Here is a 16822-nt window from a genome sequence, read left to right as displayed (position 1 = left end):
TGCCAGTGTGAAGGTCAAACGGGATGAAATCTGAATTTTGAATTTCTATTGACTAGCGTCTCCAGAGGCCTGGTTGCATGTCTGAATGAGAAAGTGTGACAGGAGGAGACGGGGCAAAAGAGAGCTCGTGGATTTCAATGAGGGTGTAATCTAAGACAGAGAAAAACTTACATTCATGGGAATGTTCCAGGCCATGTAGACGTGGGATTTGTATTCGTCCATCCACACCTCAGCGGCTCGCAGGGCATTGCGCTTGGCGTAGTAATCTATGTCATTGTTGTAGGGTTTTTTGGTGCGCTCGATATGGGCCACTCTGGCGCACGGGAGGACTTCCATGCTCCCACCACACTGCCACACCTACACAGCAGAAAGAAAGAGTTCAGATCAACAGCTACACAGCTCCCGCCTAATGTAGAGGCCAATCAAACTACAGGCATTGAGGTTTAAGGATAATTAATTTAATTTATACAAAAAATACTGGTTTGCTGGTTATTACAACTTGGTTTTGAATGTAGAGCTGGCTATTATCCCTTATTCCCTTGCTCATAGTAGATGTCTATATAATCTGATGTCTTTTTGGAAATACAGGAATCCTTCCTCACTGGCTTTATAAAACTCAGATTCTACTAGAGAAAGGTATATTTTGTATGTAGTATTGAACAGAACTGAATTCCACTTCAGAGCAAAAATATTCATTAAAATATGAAGTCAAATGTTGAAAAGCCACATGCAAACAGCCTTGGCAGAAGCACAAATGCAATTTATCTCCATCAGCGAACTGCTTGAAAAATATAATGCATCGACACAGAAATCTGCTGCACATTTAGGGTCACAATCTTTATCCACCATTCAAAGCGACAGAGTGCTGCATAGGTTTTCATTATTAAAGAGGAAAAACATACTTGCAATTAGTTTACAGCTATGTTATGTCCTTCTTCTTGTTTCTAACATAGCACACGTGTTCTCAAAGATGCATTTAGTTGTTACATTATTACATATTTATTTATATTATTTGCTGAAGTGAGCGACAAAATGAGGGACAAATGGATTTGTAAGCCTTTGGCTCATATTGTAGATACAGTCTTCATAGAGGTACCTATGAGAACTGGAGAACTCTGATGCCACGGAGTGCTGTGCATATGACACTGAAAAAGAGGGATATACTGCTTGAAGCCAGGCAGTGAAAAATGCCTTCTTTAAAAGCATCAATCACAGCTCAGAAAACTGATTGATTGCAGACTGTGTGATGTTGTGACCCTCGACTGACATACTCAATGGAAAGCTACAGTGGCAGGCAGTCACATGGGAGTAATGCACCCATTTCTTTCAGTGCCAGAAAAGATTTGAATTTTAAAACTCTCTGCAAAAACACATCCATATCTTCAAATCTCTGCCATGGTGTTACAAAGTGCCTGAGCAATTTCTCATGCCGTATCACTGGAAGGCCACAGCATATGGTATGTCCTTCCAGCCGTACAAAATATCACCGCCTCCACCACCCACAGTCTCTTAATGACAATTGCCACAAAGCGTAACAGATGTTCTCATTCATTAACTTCTCTATGACCCCAAAACGATACCCCCTGCTTGGTGTTTAAGGAACATGCTGCTGCAAAACTATTTTCTCAATTAAGTGCAGATCTGGGATGATACCCGTTTTCTGCACATCATGCTTATTGAATGTCATGTGAAAAGATGTGAATAAATACAGCGTCTGTTTTTGGTCATTTTCAAAATAATGATATATGATTCAAACTCTTGATCTGTATTTCCTTCCATGATTCTTATTGTAAGACTAAAAGAGTACTACTGAACTCTGAAGGCACTTCATGATGCCATTTGGAAACCTTAAAGTGCTAAGCAAAGGCCCTTTCACCAATGAATTGAGTATATTAGTATGGTAATTTAAATATATTCAGAGATTCCTGCTCCCAGTGATTTATTATTAACAACCTGTGACCAGATGCAATCAAGAAATGTTTGAGGTGTGTAGCTGGATGTATATCTGTAGGCCAGATCATCAGTGAGTAGTGCCAAGTATTGGGGAGATATGACAGGATAGTTAGGTAAAGGACAAGTATGGATTTTTTTTGTATGAAGTTCTTAAAATATGTCTCCATTTATAAACTATCTATCAACCCCCAACCTCTATGGCAGGGGTAGGCAACTCCAGGCCTCGAGTGCCGGTGTGCTGCAGGCTTTAGATCTCACCCTGGGTCAACACACCTGAATCAAGTGATTAGTTCGTTACCAGGCCTCCGGAGAACTTCAAGACATGTTGAGGAGGTAATTTAGCAATTTGAATCATCTGGTGGATCAAGGACAGATCTAAAGCCTGCAGGACACCGGCACTCGATGCCTGGAGTTGCCTACCCCTGCTCTATGGGATGGTAGCGTCTCCCCCAACATTGTCCCCACATATTTTAATCCATCCATCCATCCATCCATCCATCCATCCATCCATCCATCCATCCTTCCATCCATTCATCTGTCCATTCTTCCAAACATCCATCCTTCCATCGATTCCCGCTTATTTGGGTTTGGGCCGCAGGGCCAGTAGTCTAAATAGCATAGCCCAGTCTTTACTCAACTGGCAACCTCTTCCAGCTCATCCAGGAGGATGCAGAATTGTGAGAGATACAAGCTTTCCAGCGTGTGGTGTGTCTATCCCAGGGCCTCCTACGATGAGGACAATGCCCCAAACCCCTTGCCTAGGAAGCATCCTACACAGACGGCCAAAGCACCTGAACTGGTTCCTTTCAACCCCAAAGTTAGCAGTTTTACCAATCCCTGGATTTGTTTATTAAGGGAAAAAGCATGTCTGTACAATATAATGTAAGTTACATTTTTGTTATTCTCAATAATTCTAATGAAATGTTGTTTGAATAAACCAAAGAGATGTGTCTAAACAGCTTTTTTCTTAGAAAATGTTATCCAAGCTGTGGTGTGTGGTGCATCATTTTGGGAGTAGTTTAATCCACACTGTTCCTTTGATATTCTGGCAGCAAGGCGGAACACGTGGGCTTGACTCAAAATAAACTCCTGTACAGTGTTCACTGTAATGAAGAAACCCAGGGAAACTGCATGACTCAGTTGTTCTTTAATTGTTCAAACAACAGAGCTTAATGGCACAGGCAAAAAATATGTTTTGGGTATGAGCATTCTTTTTAGTGGGCTAAATTCATTAGTGGCTTGTGTAAATTTCAGAATAGGAAATATATGGAAAATTCTCATTTTATGAAAGAATGGATATGTCAGTTCACATTAACACTACAGGTACCCTGATGTTACACGTTGCTGTAGTGCTAAAGGGAGTCTGTGAGGTTGTGCTTAATTGTATGTTAATAAGGGCAATCACAGCATTTGTCCTCTCAGTTGCTTCAGCTGTATCAGTGGTGAAGTAGTTCGCTGGAGCTGACCTGAGCTTAAAAACCTCTATTGACTGACTGACCCCTCTTCTTCACTCCTGATGATCCACAATGACCTTGGCCTAAAAAATCCATTAGTACTTTGGAGCAGGGTTTACCTGCTTTGCTGCTGCTCATGACAAATGCTGTTTTTCTGCAACAGTCTTCACGGTTGGCGACTTTGTGTGGGTGTGAGTGCAATACCGATTTAATGGGAAGCCTTTAGTCCCTGCAGATCCCGCCCGTTGCCTTTGGAAACATAGTAAGCTCTGCGTAATGCTGTGTTTCTTTGGTTTCCTGCTCCAAATTGATTGTATGTGAGTAAAAGTATCAGTGTTTTAACCACTTATGAAGCACTCGTGGATAATTGAAAATGTGTGCAAGTGAAATTGCGGTTAGCAGCTTTCCTGGCGCTGAAAGCAAACTGCTGATCAATATTTCCTCAACCACTTGCAAGGGTCAGAAAGCTGTGTGCTAGCTAGTTGGCTAAACAGACTAAAGCTTTGTTGCATTAATTTAAACTTTTATCTTTAAGCTTCAAGTAGAGTTTCTTGTTAAAAATAATGCATTTGTTTGTCTATAAGAAGCAGGAGACAAATTATTTTTTATTTTTTAATTTCCATGTTACAAATAAATACATAAATAAATGAAATACACTGAGTACCAGCTGTTTCTCTTCTTTGCTTTAGCATGGCAACAGTAATACACTCCACCGCTCATTATTTCCCTTGTAACAGCCAGACCTTTCATCTTATCTCTATAAGCAGCTCTCATTCTAATTATATTACTGTATATTTCACAGCAGGATTTGTTGCAAATTAAAAAGCCATCTAAACTCCCACAAACTATTAAGTATGTATATAAAAAGATGCTGTTTAACATTTTTCTTTAATTATTGCAGGTGTTTCTAATTTATAGGACTGAAAAAGACGCATTTCAACAGCAGCAACAAAAAGATAGCGGTCGTGATCAAATGGACCTGCTTTACGTGTTTCAAGCATAACATTTTATGTGCTTCCTCTATGGTGAAACCTGAAAGGCTCTGGATGTTTTCTGCATGCATTTTATCTAACGTGGTTTATCTTTATTGCCAATATCATTTATCCTTAATTATTATATTCATTCGTGTTTAACATTATAATTATAATTTCTTTAATCATATCAAATCACATTATCATGGCATTACAAGTGAACGGAAAGGGAGTAATAGTTTGAAGTGACCTTTCAAGCATAGGTTTCTAATACAGTGAACTTCATTTGATCCAGGTGGACAAAGGCTGCCTCTATTTGTTTTCTGCATAATTCATTTCTATCTGGACTACAATCTTCTCAAAGTCATTTTGATCCTCCATCAATTATTTACTGCATTTGTCAGTGATGATATCTGCTTGTTAACTGCATGCTAATAAAGTTTCCTGCTTCTGAGATTTAATGGTGATAACATTTCAACAGATAAAGGTCCAACAGCTTTTTCACAAGGTGATACTTCAAATGCCAATGAGACAAGGAAATATCATTTGTAAGTCTGAAGCTAAAATAATAATGTTGTTATTTACAGGGCTAGGCCCAGGATCTTATGATTCTGGAAAGCTATTAGGGCCATGTCTTTTTTCATGATTCCAAGCTGAATAATGTTAATCTGACTGGAATCTGTCTGGATGATTTATTAATTGGATGATGATGTAGTTACACTGTAGCAAAGCTTAGACTAGGTTCAGGTCCATGCAGTGCTAAAGCCGTTTCCCTTCCCCTATAGGCTGCCTGGTTGCGTCTCACACTGTCTGGGAGCTCACCTGGTTTAGAAAGCAGCCAATATGCCAAAGGCTAGGGGCCTGGATTTGAGTCTGCTCTGGATCTTTCATTTCCTTTGTGTCATTGCCCCCACTCTCTCCCTGGTCTCCTGTTTGCTCTCTGCACCGGCCTGTCAGATAAAGCCTGAAACTCCCAGAAGTAAATTTTTAAAATTAAAAAAAAAAAAAGCCACTACCCCCCCATTCTGAGCAATACACACAAAGTCTTGGTCTTGTCTTACTTTTGCTGTCCCCGTTTGCATCCCTCATAACCACATCTATTGGCTGCTGGTTGTGCAAACAGTCTATGTAGCAGTTTGTATATTTTGGGACTTCCACTCTGTTCTCACTTCGCTGGACTGAATCAACCTCTACGATGGTTTTACAATTCTCCCTACATGTAAATGTGTACCACTGTTGAAAGTCAATTTCACTACAAAAGAGAACATCCGCTTCCAATGCCACTTTTATTCTCAATAGTTAAGACACTATGTGTTGATGTGAAAGAGCTAATCACAAGCCACTAACCACAAAGCTGCTGGTGAAGATGGGGAGGGGGGCAAGGGTACATTTCTTTCTTGATTTAGCGACGAACAACCTGATCTAAGGCAGCTGCAGGGAGTCAGCTCCGCTTGTGAGGATCATCAATGCTGATGTGACCTTTTTCAACGCATGAGAAAAACGCCGGTGATTTGGAGGGAAAACAGGTGGTGCCCAACAGATTGCTGGCTAAAACAGTACGTGTTACATTCCAGGACTGCTTATGACTCCATCCTGCTGCCTGTAGGCTCATAAACAAGGCTTTAGAAAAAGCATTCACAAAGCAAATCAGGCCAAATGGCAGATATTTTCCTCCGAAGTATAAAGACATAATAAGGATGCCTGTGCACTTCTGCTCACACAGGAAAGCATTAACACCATGCAGAGAGTGCCTCTGCTCATGACAGGGTCTCATTTTGTGTTGCTGTACTCATTTCATTATTGTTGTGCTGTATTAAGCATCTTTTTTTTAAAAAATGCACTACTCTTCTTACTAATGGAATCGCAATTTTTAATAATTTAAATAAATCAGCATACAGTAATATTCTCCACACAGACATGGATGTTTGGTTTCATGTAGTATACGGTGAAAACAGAGCTCCAAAGGGCAGCAGCATCCTGCAGATACAGGTTACACCTTTAAATATTCACAACTGTGGAAACATAATAAAATCTAAATACCAAATAAGACTGTTTTAATCTATGACATCCCACCCACAGGTTCTCAGGACTAGATTTTTGTGAAGTCCATTTGGAGGTGACCCTTCATAAAACTGCATTCTGCATCATTAAGAGAGAGCACTTAACACAGAGTACTTTGATGTTGTGGTGATGTAATTGCTAATTTAATTTAATTGTCTCTGTACATGCTGTTAGTTAATTGCAGCTGGATCATTTGCGTGAAAAGCTCTACGAGGCTGCCGAAAACATCAGCCATAAAGAGCATAAAAGCTATTAACAGCCATAAACAGGCTTCTATCAGTGCCATTAAACAATACAGTCAATACACCAGGAAAATGCAGTGCATGGAGGCTGATGGTGGACATGTAGACAGAGTTTGGAACTGAGCACTTGCTTTAAATGGAGGCTGCGAGCTACTTCAGTCAGAGAGCTCAAGCGGTGCTGTGTCATACACAATTAACATGCCTTACTCTCTTCACGTAATATGCCGAACACACCCTGAAAATTTGGCTGTTTAAGCTGTAACACTTCCCATTTCTTACCCCTTACATGGCCTGCATAGCTGACTGCTGTTTCACACACTCACCGACAACAGCATCACCCAGTAGAGGATAGCTACTCATCCCCAGTTTCCACAGTATATGCATCACATTCAGAGGGGGAGTGATGAACTTGTAGTCTGATGCCAAATTCTGCTGCTGTAATAAATCATTTCATATATTTTCATTACAAAATGCAGCAGCATCGGTGTGGCTAGATTGGTGTTTCTTTGTAAGGGACCTGATCAACATTTGTACCAGTCAGAACGGAAACTAAACATTGCGGCCAATTCAAATTCAGAGTAAGTTCCAGTGCTGCTCATTGGCATATACCCAAACCACCTGTGCCCAAGTGATTTGGCTTCAGACTACCAGGCTCAGCTGATTCCCCAAGGTTGTTTTGAGGGCTAACATATCATACGTGTTCTGCATGGCCGCTCAACCAGACCGGGTAATAGACATGTGACTTAAACAGTGTAGGCAGCAATATGCAAACCACATACAAAATGTATGGATGCTGGAAATAAAACAGGTCTTTTGATCAGCCATTTCAGTCCCTCTCGAGTCTACCAAACAGGCACGTGATTTGGGGGCTTGCTCCAAATTCCGTAGAACTTCCATACTTTTGTAGCACTCTTGTAAAGTGAGTTCGATTTTAAAAGCACTCCCCTCAAAAAGCTTTTGTTGTCTCTAGGTTTACACATCTGAGATAACCTAGATAAAGCTGAGCTTCTAAAGAGAGTGTAGATATTTGGGCTGACTTCTTTAAAAATGGGGATAACATTCATGGTTGTTTGGACACTCGAACATAATAAGAATTGTGTCACTGTGTGGAGAGAAAAAAGGAATAAAGCGAGCAAGAGAGAGAAAGTTAAAAACCCCGCTTCATTTCTCGGCTCCTCACACCTGGACGATCACCGTGTGACCCATCCAACAAGTACTTCTTCTGGAATACACTACTGCCTCTAAGCCGTTTGAAAATAGCCGCTGACTTTTCCAGAAACTGCAAAAATGACATTAGCCATCAGACTTTTTCTCCATCACTGGTCAAAATGGAGAGCAGTGCAGGGAGAGAGAGCAAGCGTGCGGCTGAGAATTCAGCCTAAGATGATGAAAGAATGTGCCGGGGTCATGCAGACTTTATATTATGTCACATCCAGCTTGACAGCTAACGTGTTTGACAGACAGGGAGGAGAATTATCCTGCAGTAGCAAACAGAAGCCTCGGGATTGCCCAAATGAGTGTAGCACTAGCTCGCGGGTCCATAGGGGTTCATCTCCGTGTTTCTCAGCTATTCTCGGTGCATGACGAAAACATTTACCGGCAGGTTTGAGGAAATATCAGTTTTTAAATGTGATATTTAGATGGAACTCTTGAGCTCTGCCAGTTTTGTATTGATTTGGAAAACAAGATATACCATGATGTCATTTTTAGCCACACAAACACACAAATTCTTCTTCTTCTACTGTGACATTTTTCACAGAGTTTCTCCTTGATATACATTCAATGAAATTATGCATCATGCATCATGTCCTATTTAGATGCATTTAAGATTCCAGGCAGCAAAACGGACGGAGATGCCCTCCCCAGCACTCGGAACTGACTTGGAGGCCAAAATCCTGCACGAGGTGCTTTTTGAAATGCTCATTAGGACAAGAAATGCTGATAGCTCAAATGCTCACAATCTGCTTGGAGCCTGATCTTTTTCTATGTGTACATTTTTGGCCCTTTTCACTAGTTTACAAATGTATCGCATTTGCCGTTTATCGTCCTATACACTTGACATGTACATGCTCACGTACTTGGTGTAGTACCCTTAAAATCAATGCTTTAGTTAATGGTTTCTTTCTTTGGAAAGTCACACCCATCAGATTATTGACACTTTGGAGGCACGTTGCTAGAGGTGGTATTGAACAGGAACTTTAAGACCAATTCACAAGTTAAGAAAAGAAAAACGGGCTCTTGCTTAAGGTGTCACATTGCAAAGCGATATAATCCAGCCTCTAACTGAGAAGTCTACCTGCCTAATTCTGACCAACCTTGTGATTTTTTTTCCTCCTCCATATGGAGCTGAAGATAATAAAAACTACACTGGCAGCTGAGAACTGGAAATAAACTTTTATAAGAGCTCATCCCTTTACGTTCAGGTGGCTGTGTATATGTAATATTCCTCTCAGCTATAGTGTGGTGACTTGTGATAAAGGAAAATTTTGGGAACTCTTTGCATGCTCAGTGTACGTGAAATATTTCCACTATCAAAACTTGGTTTGTGGGAAAGCAACAATTAAAAAAAAAAAACGAACAGTCTGGCATCCTGCAGTGACTGCTGCGTTCAGATTTTGCACACACATGAATTTATCATCTGTACTTGAGCACACATCCGAGCTGAGTTTGCGCTCCCATCAGCATTTAACATTTATCTTAAATCCCAGTTGTTAGTCTCTCACAAAATCACATCAACACCAGAAGATCTGTGAATCTTATGGATTAAGATGCATCACGCAGTATAACATGACAACAACAACAACAAACTTAACATGTATATTTTTCATATAACATGCATTTTTCAAAAGCAACTCTAATTATATGTTGTTTTTTATTTACCAGCTGTGACAAAATGGCTTTGGTGGGGTTTTTTTGTCCTGAGGTTACCTGTTTGTGTGTGCGTGTTTGACATCAGTCTTGAAGGTTTTTACACAGTACTGTTTATTTGTATCTTGCAAGGAGCATGGCAAAAAGGTGCAGCAACTGATTAAAACATATACGGAAAAACAGTATGTAACGCAAAAAATAAGTTTGTACAGTTCGAACAAGCTTGCAAAGGATATTTGCTATGACCACCTTAATTCTTCAACACAGCCTGAATCTTCTTTGTCATGTAATGTAAAGTCTTCAGGGATAGTTCTCCAGGCTTCCTCAAGGACATTCAAAGCTCTTATTTGGATGCTGGGTGCCTTTTATTCAGATCATTGTCAAGACGATCCCACACTGCTTCAATAATGTTAAGGGCTCTGGGGAGGCCAATCCATAAATAGTCTTCCATTGTGTGTTTTTCTATGTGTTTGTATTTCCATGTCACGGCTCGGGGCAGCGGCCGTGTGAAGAGTGGAAGGAGGACTCAAACGCAGCACTATTTCAGACGTGAAGGGTGATTTATTGACAATACTGAACATAAAGTGGAGATGGCAAACAGAACTAAGGACGAACTAAACTGGGAGAAACTACACAAAGGAGTGGCAAACCTGAACATGAAGGGAGAACAGCAGGGAGAACAGCAGGGAGAGCACGCAGGGAAATTCACCGGGTATGAACACAGACGACGCGACGAGGAGCAGAGGAAAACACACACTATAAGTACACAAAGAGACACTGGGAAATCACACACAGGTGGGGGAAACAGCTGGACCTGATTAACCTGACGAGACAGGGGAACACTAACACCAGGGACCAATAGAGGGAGCACAAACCCAGAACCCAGTGTCTAAAATCCCAAACACAAACCATCCCAAAACAGCCCAAGAATAATAATGAAAGTAATAACAATAAAGAACATAAACACAAAGACACTGAGTCATGGCCGCAGGACCATGAAATTCCATCAATTTCTGATTCATCACTTCACAAAACCTGCTGCCACTGAGTTTCAGTTCAGTTCTTGTGTAATTTCACATAACTCATAACTCATTTCTCCTCGTTTCCCTGCCTTGAGAATTAGTAACAAAGTGGTTGAAGACACAATCTAAACTTGGTTCTTTTCTAAACTGTCTATGCGCAGACACAGCACTGGTTCATCCCTCATGTTAGGTGCCCTTCTATGTATAGATCAGTGTTCAGTGGCTTAAAAAAAACCCCAAAGTAATCCTCTCAAAATGGTCAGGCACAAGGACTGGACAGAAAATGAGTTAAATGAGTTAAAAAGCAGCCAGTGGTTTAATAAAAACACTGAAAGAGATTCAGAAAGCTTGAAGAGAATTATTGGCAAAACTGCTTTAAAGATTATAAGAACGTCTGGCTCCTTGAAAGCAAAATGATGGGAAAAGAAATGAGCCGTTCAAAAGTTTTGCAATGTCCTGTATGTGCAGACTTTTTGTCAGTGAAATTGTATCACAAATCTGCAAGCTACAAACATAGGCTATTACAGATGTGTAGTTGAGATCAAGATCTTAAAAATGGGTGTGATGAGACCAATCTGCTCCTGGACTGTAGCGGCAAAGCACCACAAAGGTGGTTTCACCACTTTGTGTCTGTCTGCCCATTACAACTCTCCAAGCTACCGAAATTTAACTCCTTTAGAGGTCACTTAATAGGTTAATTGACGATTCTACTTTGACATTTAAGTGTTATTTTCCTCTCTCTTAGAGGGCAGGGGAAGATAAACTGATACATGGCGTGGTTAAAAAAAGTATACAGGCCTTTAATCCCTGCAGTCTGCACAAAAGGCTCCAGTGCCAGCGCATTTTAGACAAAGAATTGTATTCATCCTCAGAAATGTGGGATGGATTCTTTTGCCGACCTTTGTCATGGAAATTCTTTGAACTTCATGTGGAAATTTTTTTTACCAATACCTCAGAAGAAAGCTGTGAAATTGCATTCTGTAACCTCTTGGGGAAGTAAGTTGCAAGTGTAACACTGGTGGTGCAATACTAGACCTGTTAGTGCTACTTCTTGCCTTCTTTGCATGTAGTGCGGGCAGTATAGTTACCTTTAACCACAGTACGCGGACAGAAGGGAAATATGGACCAGATCAGACAGGTTCTAGATTCGTAGGAGCCAAGGGTGTATGACAACAGAGGACTTGTACACAGTAGGTGTAGAAAACACAATTGCATTTATTAGCAATTATTAAAGTTGTGCACATTTAACAAAAGTAGAGCGCGCTTCTTGAAAACAAAATAAAATAAACCCCACAAATGGTCGACCTAAGGATATATTGTCTTTTGTGTCTTTTTTTTAAAAGTCAATTTCAGTCTTTCAATGTTCAGTAGTCACTCAGTGTGTTTGTAACCAGTCGGGTTACAATCTACCAGTTCATCCGGCTCTTTGGGCTGGGCTCGCCATCCAGTACTGGAAAAGGGATCCTCGATTCTTCTCAGGTCCTCAAAACCAATCCAATCCAAATAAGCAAAGGAAAAAACCTGACCATGCGAAGCAACAAATGCTACACGGGGCTTCACAGTGCTCACGTTGGCTCACGGCCTCTGGAATACAGTATCACTCTTATTATTCTCGCCGAAAAAAGGACTTTCACTATCCAGCTAGCTTCTTCGCCGCACGGGTAAACTGATCTTTCACCGTCTGTGTCTCTGGCGTATCTTACTGGCACACGAAGGCACGCACAGGTGTCTCAGCAGCGCACAGACTGGGGGGAGGGTCAGACCGGCCAATGATTGGTCGCTCAGTGGATCTGACAAACACACTCTAAAGGACTAAGTCCTGCCCCCACACCATCTATATACCACATATACATATGTACATATTAAACTTATGTTTACATGCTTTTTATCAGTATTTATTATAATTAATTTTGTTTTTATCAATATTTATTCCCATCGTGAGAGTATGAATATTTATACTTTTAATCCCGTTTTTAACACTGAGTTACACTATCCCCTCTTAGAATCATGCAAGTCCCTTTGCATGGGATAGCTAAACGGTAATGACAGGGGAACCAGCCTTCATGGGGATGACCACAGAATCTTGTTCTGTCAAGGCACTGGTAAAAGCCAGGCTTAGACCTTGAAACAGGGACTGGGCAATGGAAACGAGAGGATTTCCCAACCGACTATATTGCAGTCGTTCTGGTTGGGTTCTTGTTCTCTCTGAGCGCCTTACAGTCGCTGTGGCTTCACTCTCAGTATTTGACTGACTTGAGTTTGCTTGATTATCATTTGAGTTGTCTTCTTCCACTGGCCCATCACAGGTAGATCCATCGGGTAAGTTGGCATCACTCTCGCTTTCATTGTCAGTGGTTGAGTGTTCCACCATGGTTTCACTCTCCTCTAGGCTTCCATATCCAAGTGGATTTCCACATTCAGGTAAGTTGTCACATCCGGTTAAATTGTCAGCTCCAATCAAGTTGTCATGTTCATGTAAGTTGTCTCCTCCAGGCAGGTTGTCATGTTCATGTAAGTTGTCTCCTCCAGGCAAATGAGTTTCAGTATGATCGTGATCATTAGGGTGTGTCTTTGGCTGGGGAATCTCATAGACTCGAGTGACCTTTATGGGCTCTTGAAGAGGTTCCTCTCTGAACCAACAGATATCCTCATCTTCCAGTTCTGAATGATCACATTCCTCATGTTGTTTAGGTGATTGCCTTGTTTTTGGTTTGCGTACATGAGTTGGTTGGACAGGTTTCTCTTCAACAGGGGCAAGAAAACCACAAGGGAGCAAGAGATCGCGGTGGACTGTGCGGACTGGGCCCTCTTTTGTTAGGGGTTTTATACTGTAGACGGGCAAGTCACCTGCTTGGTTCACCACAACGTGAATATCAGTCTCCCACTTGTCGGCTAGCTTGTGCTTGCCTCTGAGACGGACTGCACGCACCAAAACTCTGTCACCTGGCTCTAGTTTTGAGGGTTTCACTCGCATATCAAATCTTGTTTTGTTTCTTTCTGCCATTTTGTTAGCATGGTCTGTCGCTAGTTTGTAGGTCTCTTGTAGAGTTGCCTTTAGTTTTGTTATGTACTGAGAATGCGACTTGAAACTTTTGTTGTTAAAGGGCAGCCCAAATGCTAGATCGACTGGCAATCTTGGCTGACGGCCAAACATTAACTCATATGGGGCAAAACCGGTTGTATCATTTTTCGTACAATTGTACGCATGAACGAGTGGTTTGACATAGTTGTGCCACTGAGTTTTGTCCTTTTCCTCAAGAGTACCTAGCATACTTAGTAACGTTCTATTGAAACGTTCTACCGGGTTTCCTCTGGGGTGATAGGGTGTTGTCCGGATTTTGCGAATGCCCATGATCTTGCAAAGCTCTTGGATAATGTGGGACTCAAAGTCGGGACCTTGATCGCTATGCAATCGTTCGGGTATCCCGTAGTGGACTATGAAGTTGTCCCAAAGGGCTTTTGCAACGGTCTGAGCTTTCTGATTGCTGGTAGGGATGGCTAATGAATATTTCGTGAAATGATCGGTTAATACAAGCACATCCTTTACATTACTTCGATCAGGCTCAATGGACAGGAAGTCCATGCAGACTAATTCGAGGGGTCTGGTGGATTTGATATTCACAAGTGGAGCTGCTTTTTCTGGAGGAGTTTTACGTCTTACACAGCGGTTGCATGTTTTGATCTTATGTTCTATATATGCTGCCATGCGAGGCCAATAGAACCTTGTTCGGGCAAGATCTAAGGTACGTTCAGTGCCTAAGTGGCCCATGTCACAGTGGAGGCTTTGGAAGACTGAGTCACGGAGCTGTTCAGGTAAGACAAGCTGGTAGGTAACATCTCCTCCATCTTGGCGAGTTCGATACAGGATGTTATTGTGCATCTCCAATCGATTGAGCTCTCGGAGTAGAAGGTTGATGTCAGGAAGTTCAGCTCGCACAGTTGGTGGGACCTTTTCTCCAGTTTCAATTTGTGCAATAACTTCCCTCAGACAAGGGTCTGTTCTTTGTTCGTTTGTGATCTGTTCAAGGGACATATGGGGTATAACAGGAAGACCACCACAGTCATTTTCATTGACAAAGTCACCTGGAATGGCAGCTGCAGAAATGGCTAGCGAGTGAACCAAAGGGATGGTGTCATTTTGAGAGCTGCATACAAGGTGTTTCTCACAAATGGCAGACACTACTTCAGGACTTAAACTGCTGTCAGGTAGGGACAGGTGAGTCTGTGTGAACTGCTGTATGCGGTCGAGCTCTTTTTGGGACACTGCGTCGTTAAGCAACTCGCCATGTGGCCGTCTAGAAAGGCCATCAGCATCTGAGTTAAGCTTGCCTGCTCTGTACTGGAGCTTAAAGCTAAACGTTGACAGGGCAGCTAGCCATCTGTAACTCATGGCATCCATCTTAGCAGTAGTTAATATGTACGTCAGAGGATTATTGTCTGTTACGACAGTAAACTGATTTCCATATAAGTAATCTGCAAACTTTTCCGTTACTGCCCACTTCAAGGCTAAGAACTCTAACTTATGGGCGGGATAACGAGATTCACTCCTAGACAACCCACGGCTTGCATAAGCTATCACCCTAGTCTGGCCATTCTGCTCTTGATAGAGCGCGGCGCCAAGCCCTGTAGTGCTGGCGTCGGTATGGAGCGTATATGGCAGTTTAGGGTCGGCAAAACCCAATACAGGCGCAGTACTGAGCTTTTCAATGATGGTTTTGAAAGCAAGATCACAAGAGGGAGTCCATCGCTCGCCGAAAGGTGTCCTGGGGTCATGGTACTGGACAGACTTAGCTTTAGGCTTTGTGCTTTTGCGCAAAGGAGGGTAGCCTGATGTTAAGTCAGTGAGGGGCTTAACGATACTCGAATAGTTCTTAATGAACCGCCTGTAGTACCCTGAAAAGCCTAAGAATGAGCGGAGCTGTTTAAGATCACGGGGCACAGGCCAGGTACTTAAGGCTTCCACCTTTTCAGGGTCAGTCTCCACTCCCTTGCTGGACACAATATGCCCAAGATATCTGACAGAAGTTTGGAAAAATTTGCATTTTTTGGGTGAGAGTTTGAGCCCATATTCTTTCAGGCGATCAAGAACTTTCATCAAGCGAGCCTCATGTTCTTCAAGTGTCTTGGAGAATACAATGATGTCATCGAGAAACACGATCACTTCGCGCAGGTTCATGTCGCCCATACATTTCTCCATGAGCCGCTGGAATGTGCTGGGGGCGTTTGTAATGCCTTGGGGCATTCTATTAAATTCCCAAAAGCCGACGGGACATACGAACGCCGTCTTTGGTTTGTCCAGCTCCTCCATCTCAATTTGGTAGTACCCAGATTTTAAATCCAGGACAGAGAACCATTGCGACCCGATCAAGGTGGAAAACGTTTCCTCCAAATTGGGGAGAGCGTAAGCATCTTTTATAGTCTGCGCGTTAAGCTTTCTGTAGTCGATACAGAGGCGGACTTCACCATTTTTCTTCCGCACGACTACAATGGGTGAAGAGAAAGGGGAGGTAGATTCCCTGATCACGCCAGCTTCTTGCAGTTCTTTGAGGTGCTTACGGACTGCCTCCAGGTCGTTCGGATGTATGGGACGCGCTCTATGCTTGAACGGTGTTTCATCTGACAATCTGATTGTGTGTTTCACTTGATCCGTCTTTCCAAAGTCAAGATCATTCTGTGCAAACACTTCGGGCATTTGGCTTAGTTTTTCGGTTATGCGCTCCTTCCATTCAGCGCTAATAGGGGAAGAGTCAAAGTTATATGTTACATTTGACTTCTGCTCAGTTCGGGATCTTGGAGTTCTCACTGAGTGTTCGTGAGATAGAACTCTTTGATATGCACTGACTTCTCCGATGACACAATTTAGAGGGATTGTCACATCATGTTCGGATTCATTGGTGAGTATAACTGGTACAAGGTAAGGTGCTCGTTCAGGTAGGTCTATGAGACAAGGTTTCACAAGGATGTCACCAGGTAAGGCTGACATTCGTGGATACTCTAACAAGACAGACTTTTCACCGTTACCGGCTGACACAGCTACAGAACCATCTAGAACAACAGTTTGGCCTGCTGGAATCAACTGTGGCTCTTTGTTGTGCATCGTCACTAAACCAAGACTACTGTCTTTGGACTGTTTGTGTCGTGACTCAAGAACTTTTAGAACTGCCCTATAGCCATATGGCAGGTTCAGCTGCAGTTCATGGCATGTGTTAGAGTACAGCTCATAAAGTACATCTAATGTGTTTGTCCCAATT

The 16822-nt window shown here is 42.1% G+C and overlaps 1 protein-coding gene across 1 annotated transcript in view; it reads right to left on the bottom strand.

The window, feature by feature from the left end:
- The window catches only part of galnt9 (polypeptide N-acetylgalactosaminyltransferase 9), a 110822-nt gene that overhangs the window by 14180 nt on the left and 79820 nt on the right, over positions 1–16822 (bottom strand). The window contains exon 7 of the mRNA XM_085367043.1: positions 172–357. Within this exon, the coding sequence (XP_085223169.1) occupies positions 172–357 (186 nt within the window). The remainder of the gene's footprint in view (positions 1–171; positions 358–16822) is intronic.

This window comes from Diplotaxodon limnothrissa, linkage group LG12, assembly GCF_057381915.1.
Source record: "Diplotaxodon limnothrissa isolate DT_005_m linkage group LG12, D_limnothrissa_male_GT1.1, whole genome shotgun sequence".
In the NCBI taxonomy this organism is placed as follows: Eukaryota; Metazoa; Chordata; class Actinopteri; order Cichliformes; family Cichlidae; genus Diplotaxodon; species Diplotaxodon limnothrissa.
The sequence above is the reverse complement of the archived record's forward strand: the minus strand, read 5'-3'. Positions and strand labels throughout refer to the sequence as shown.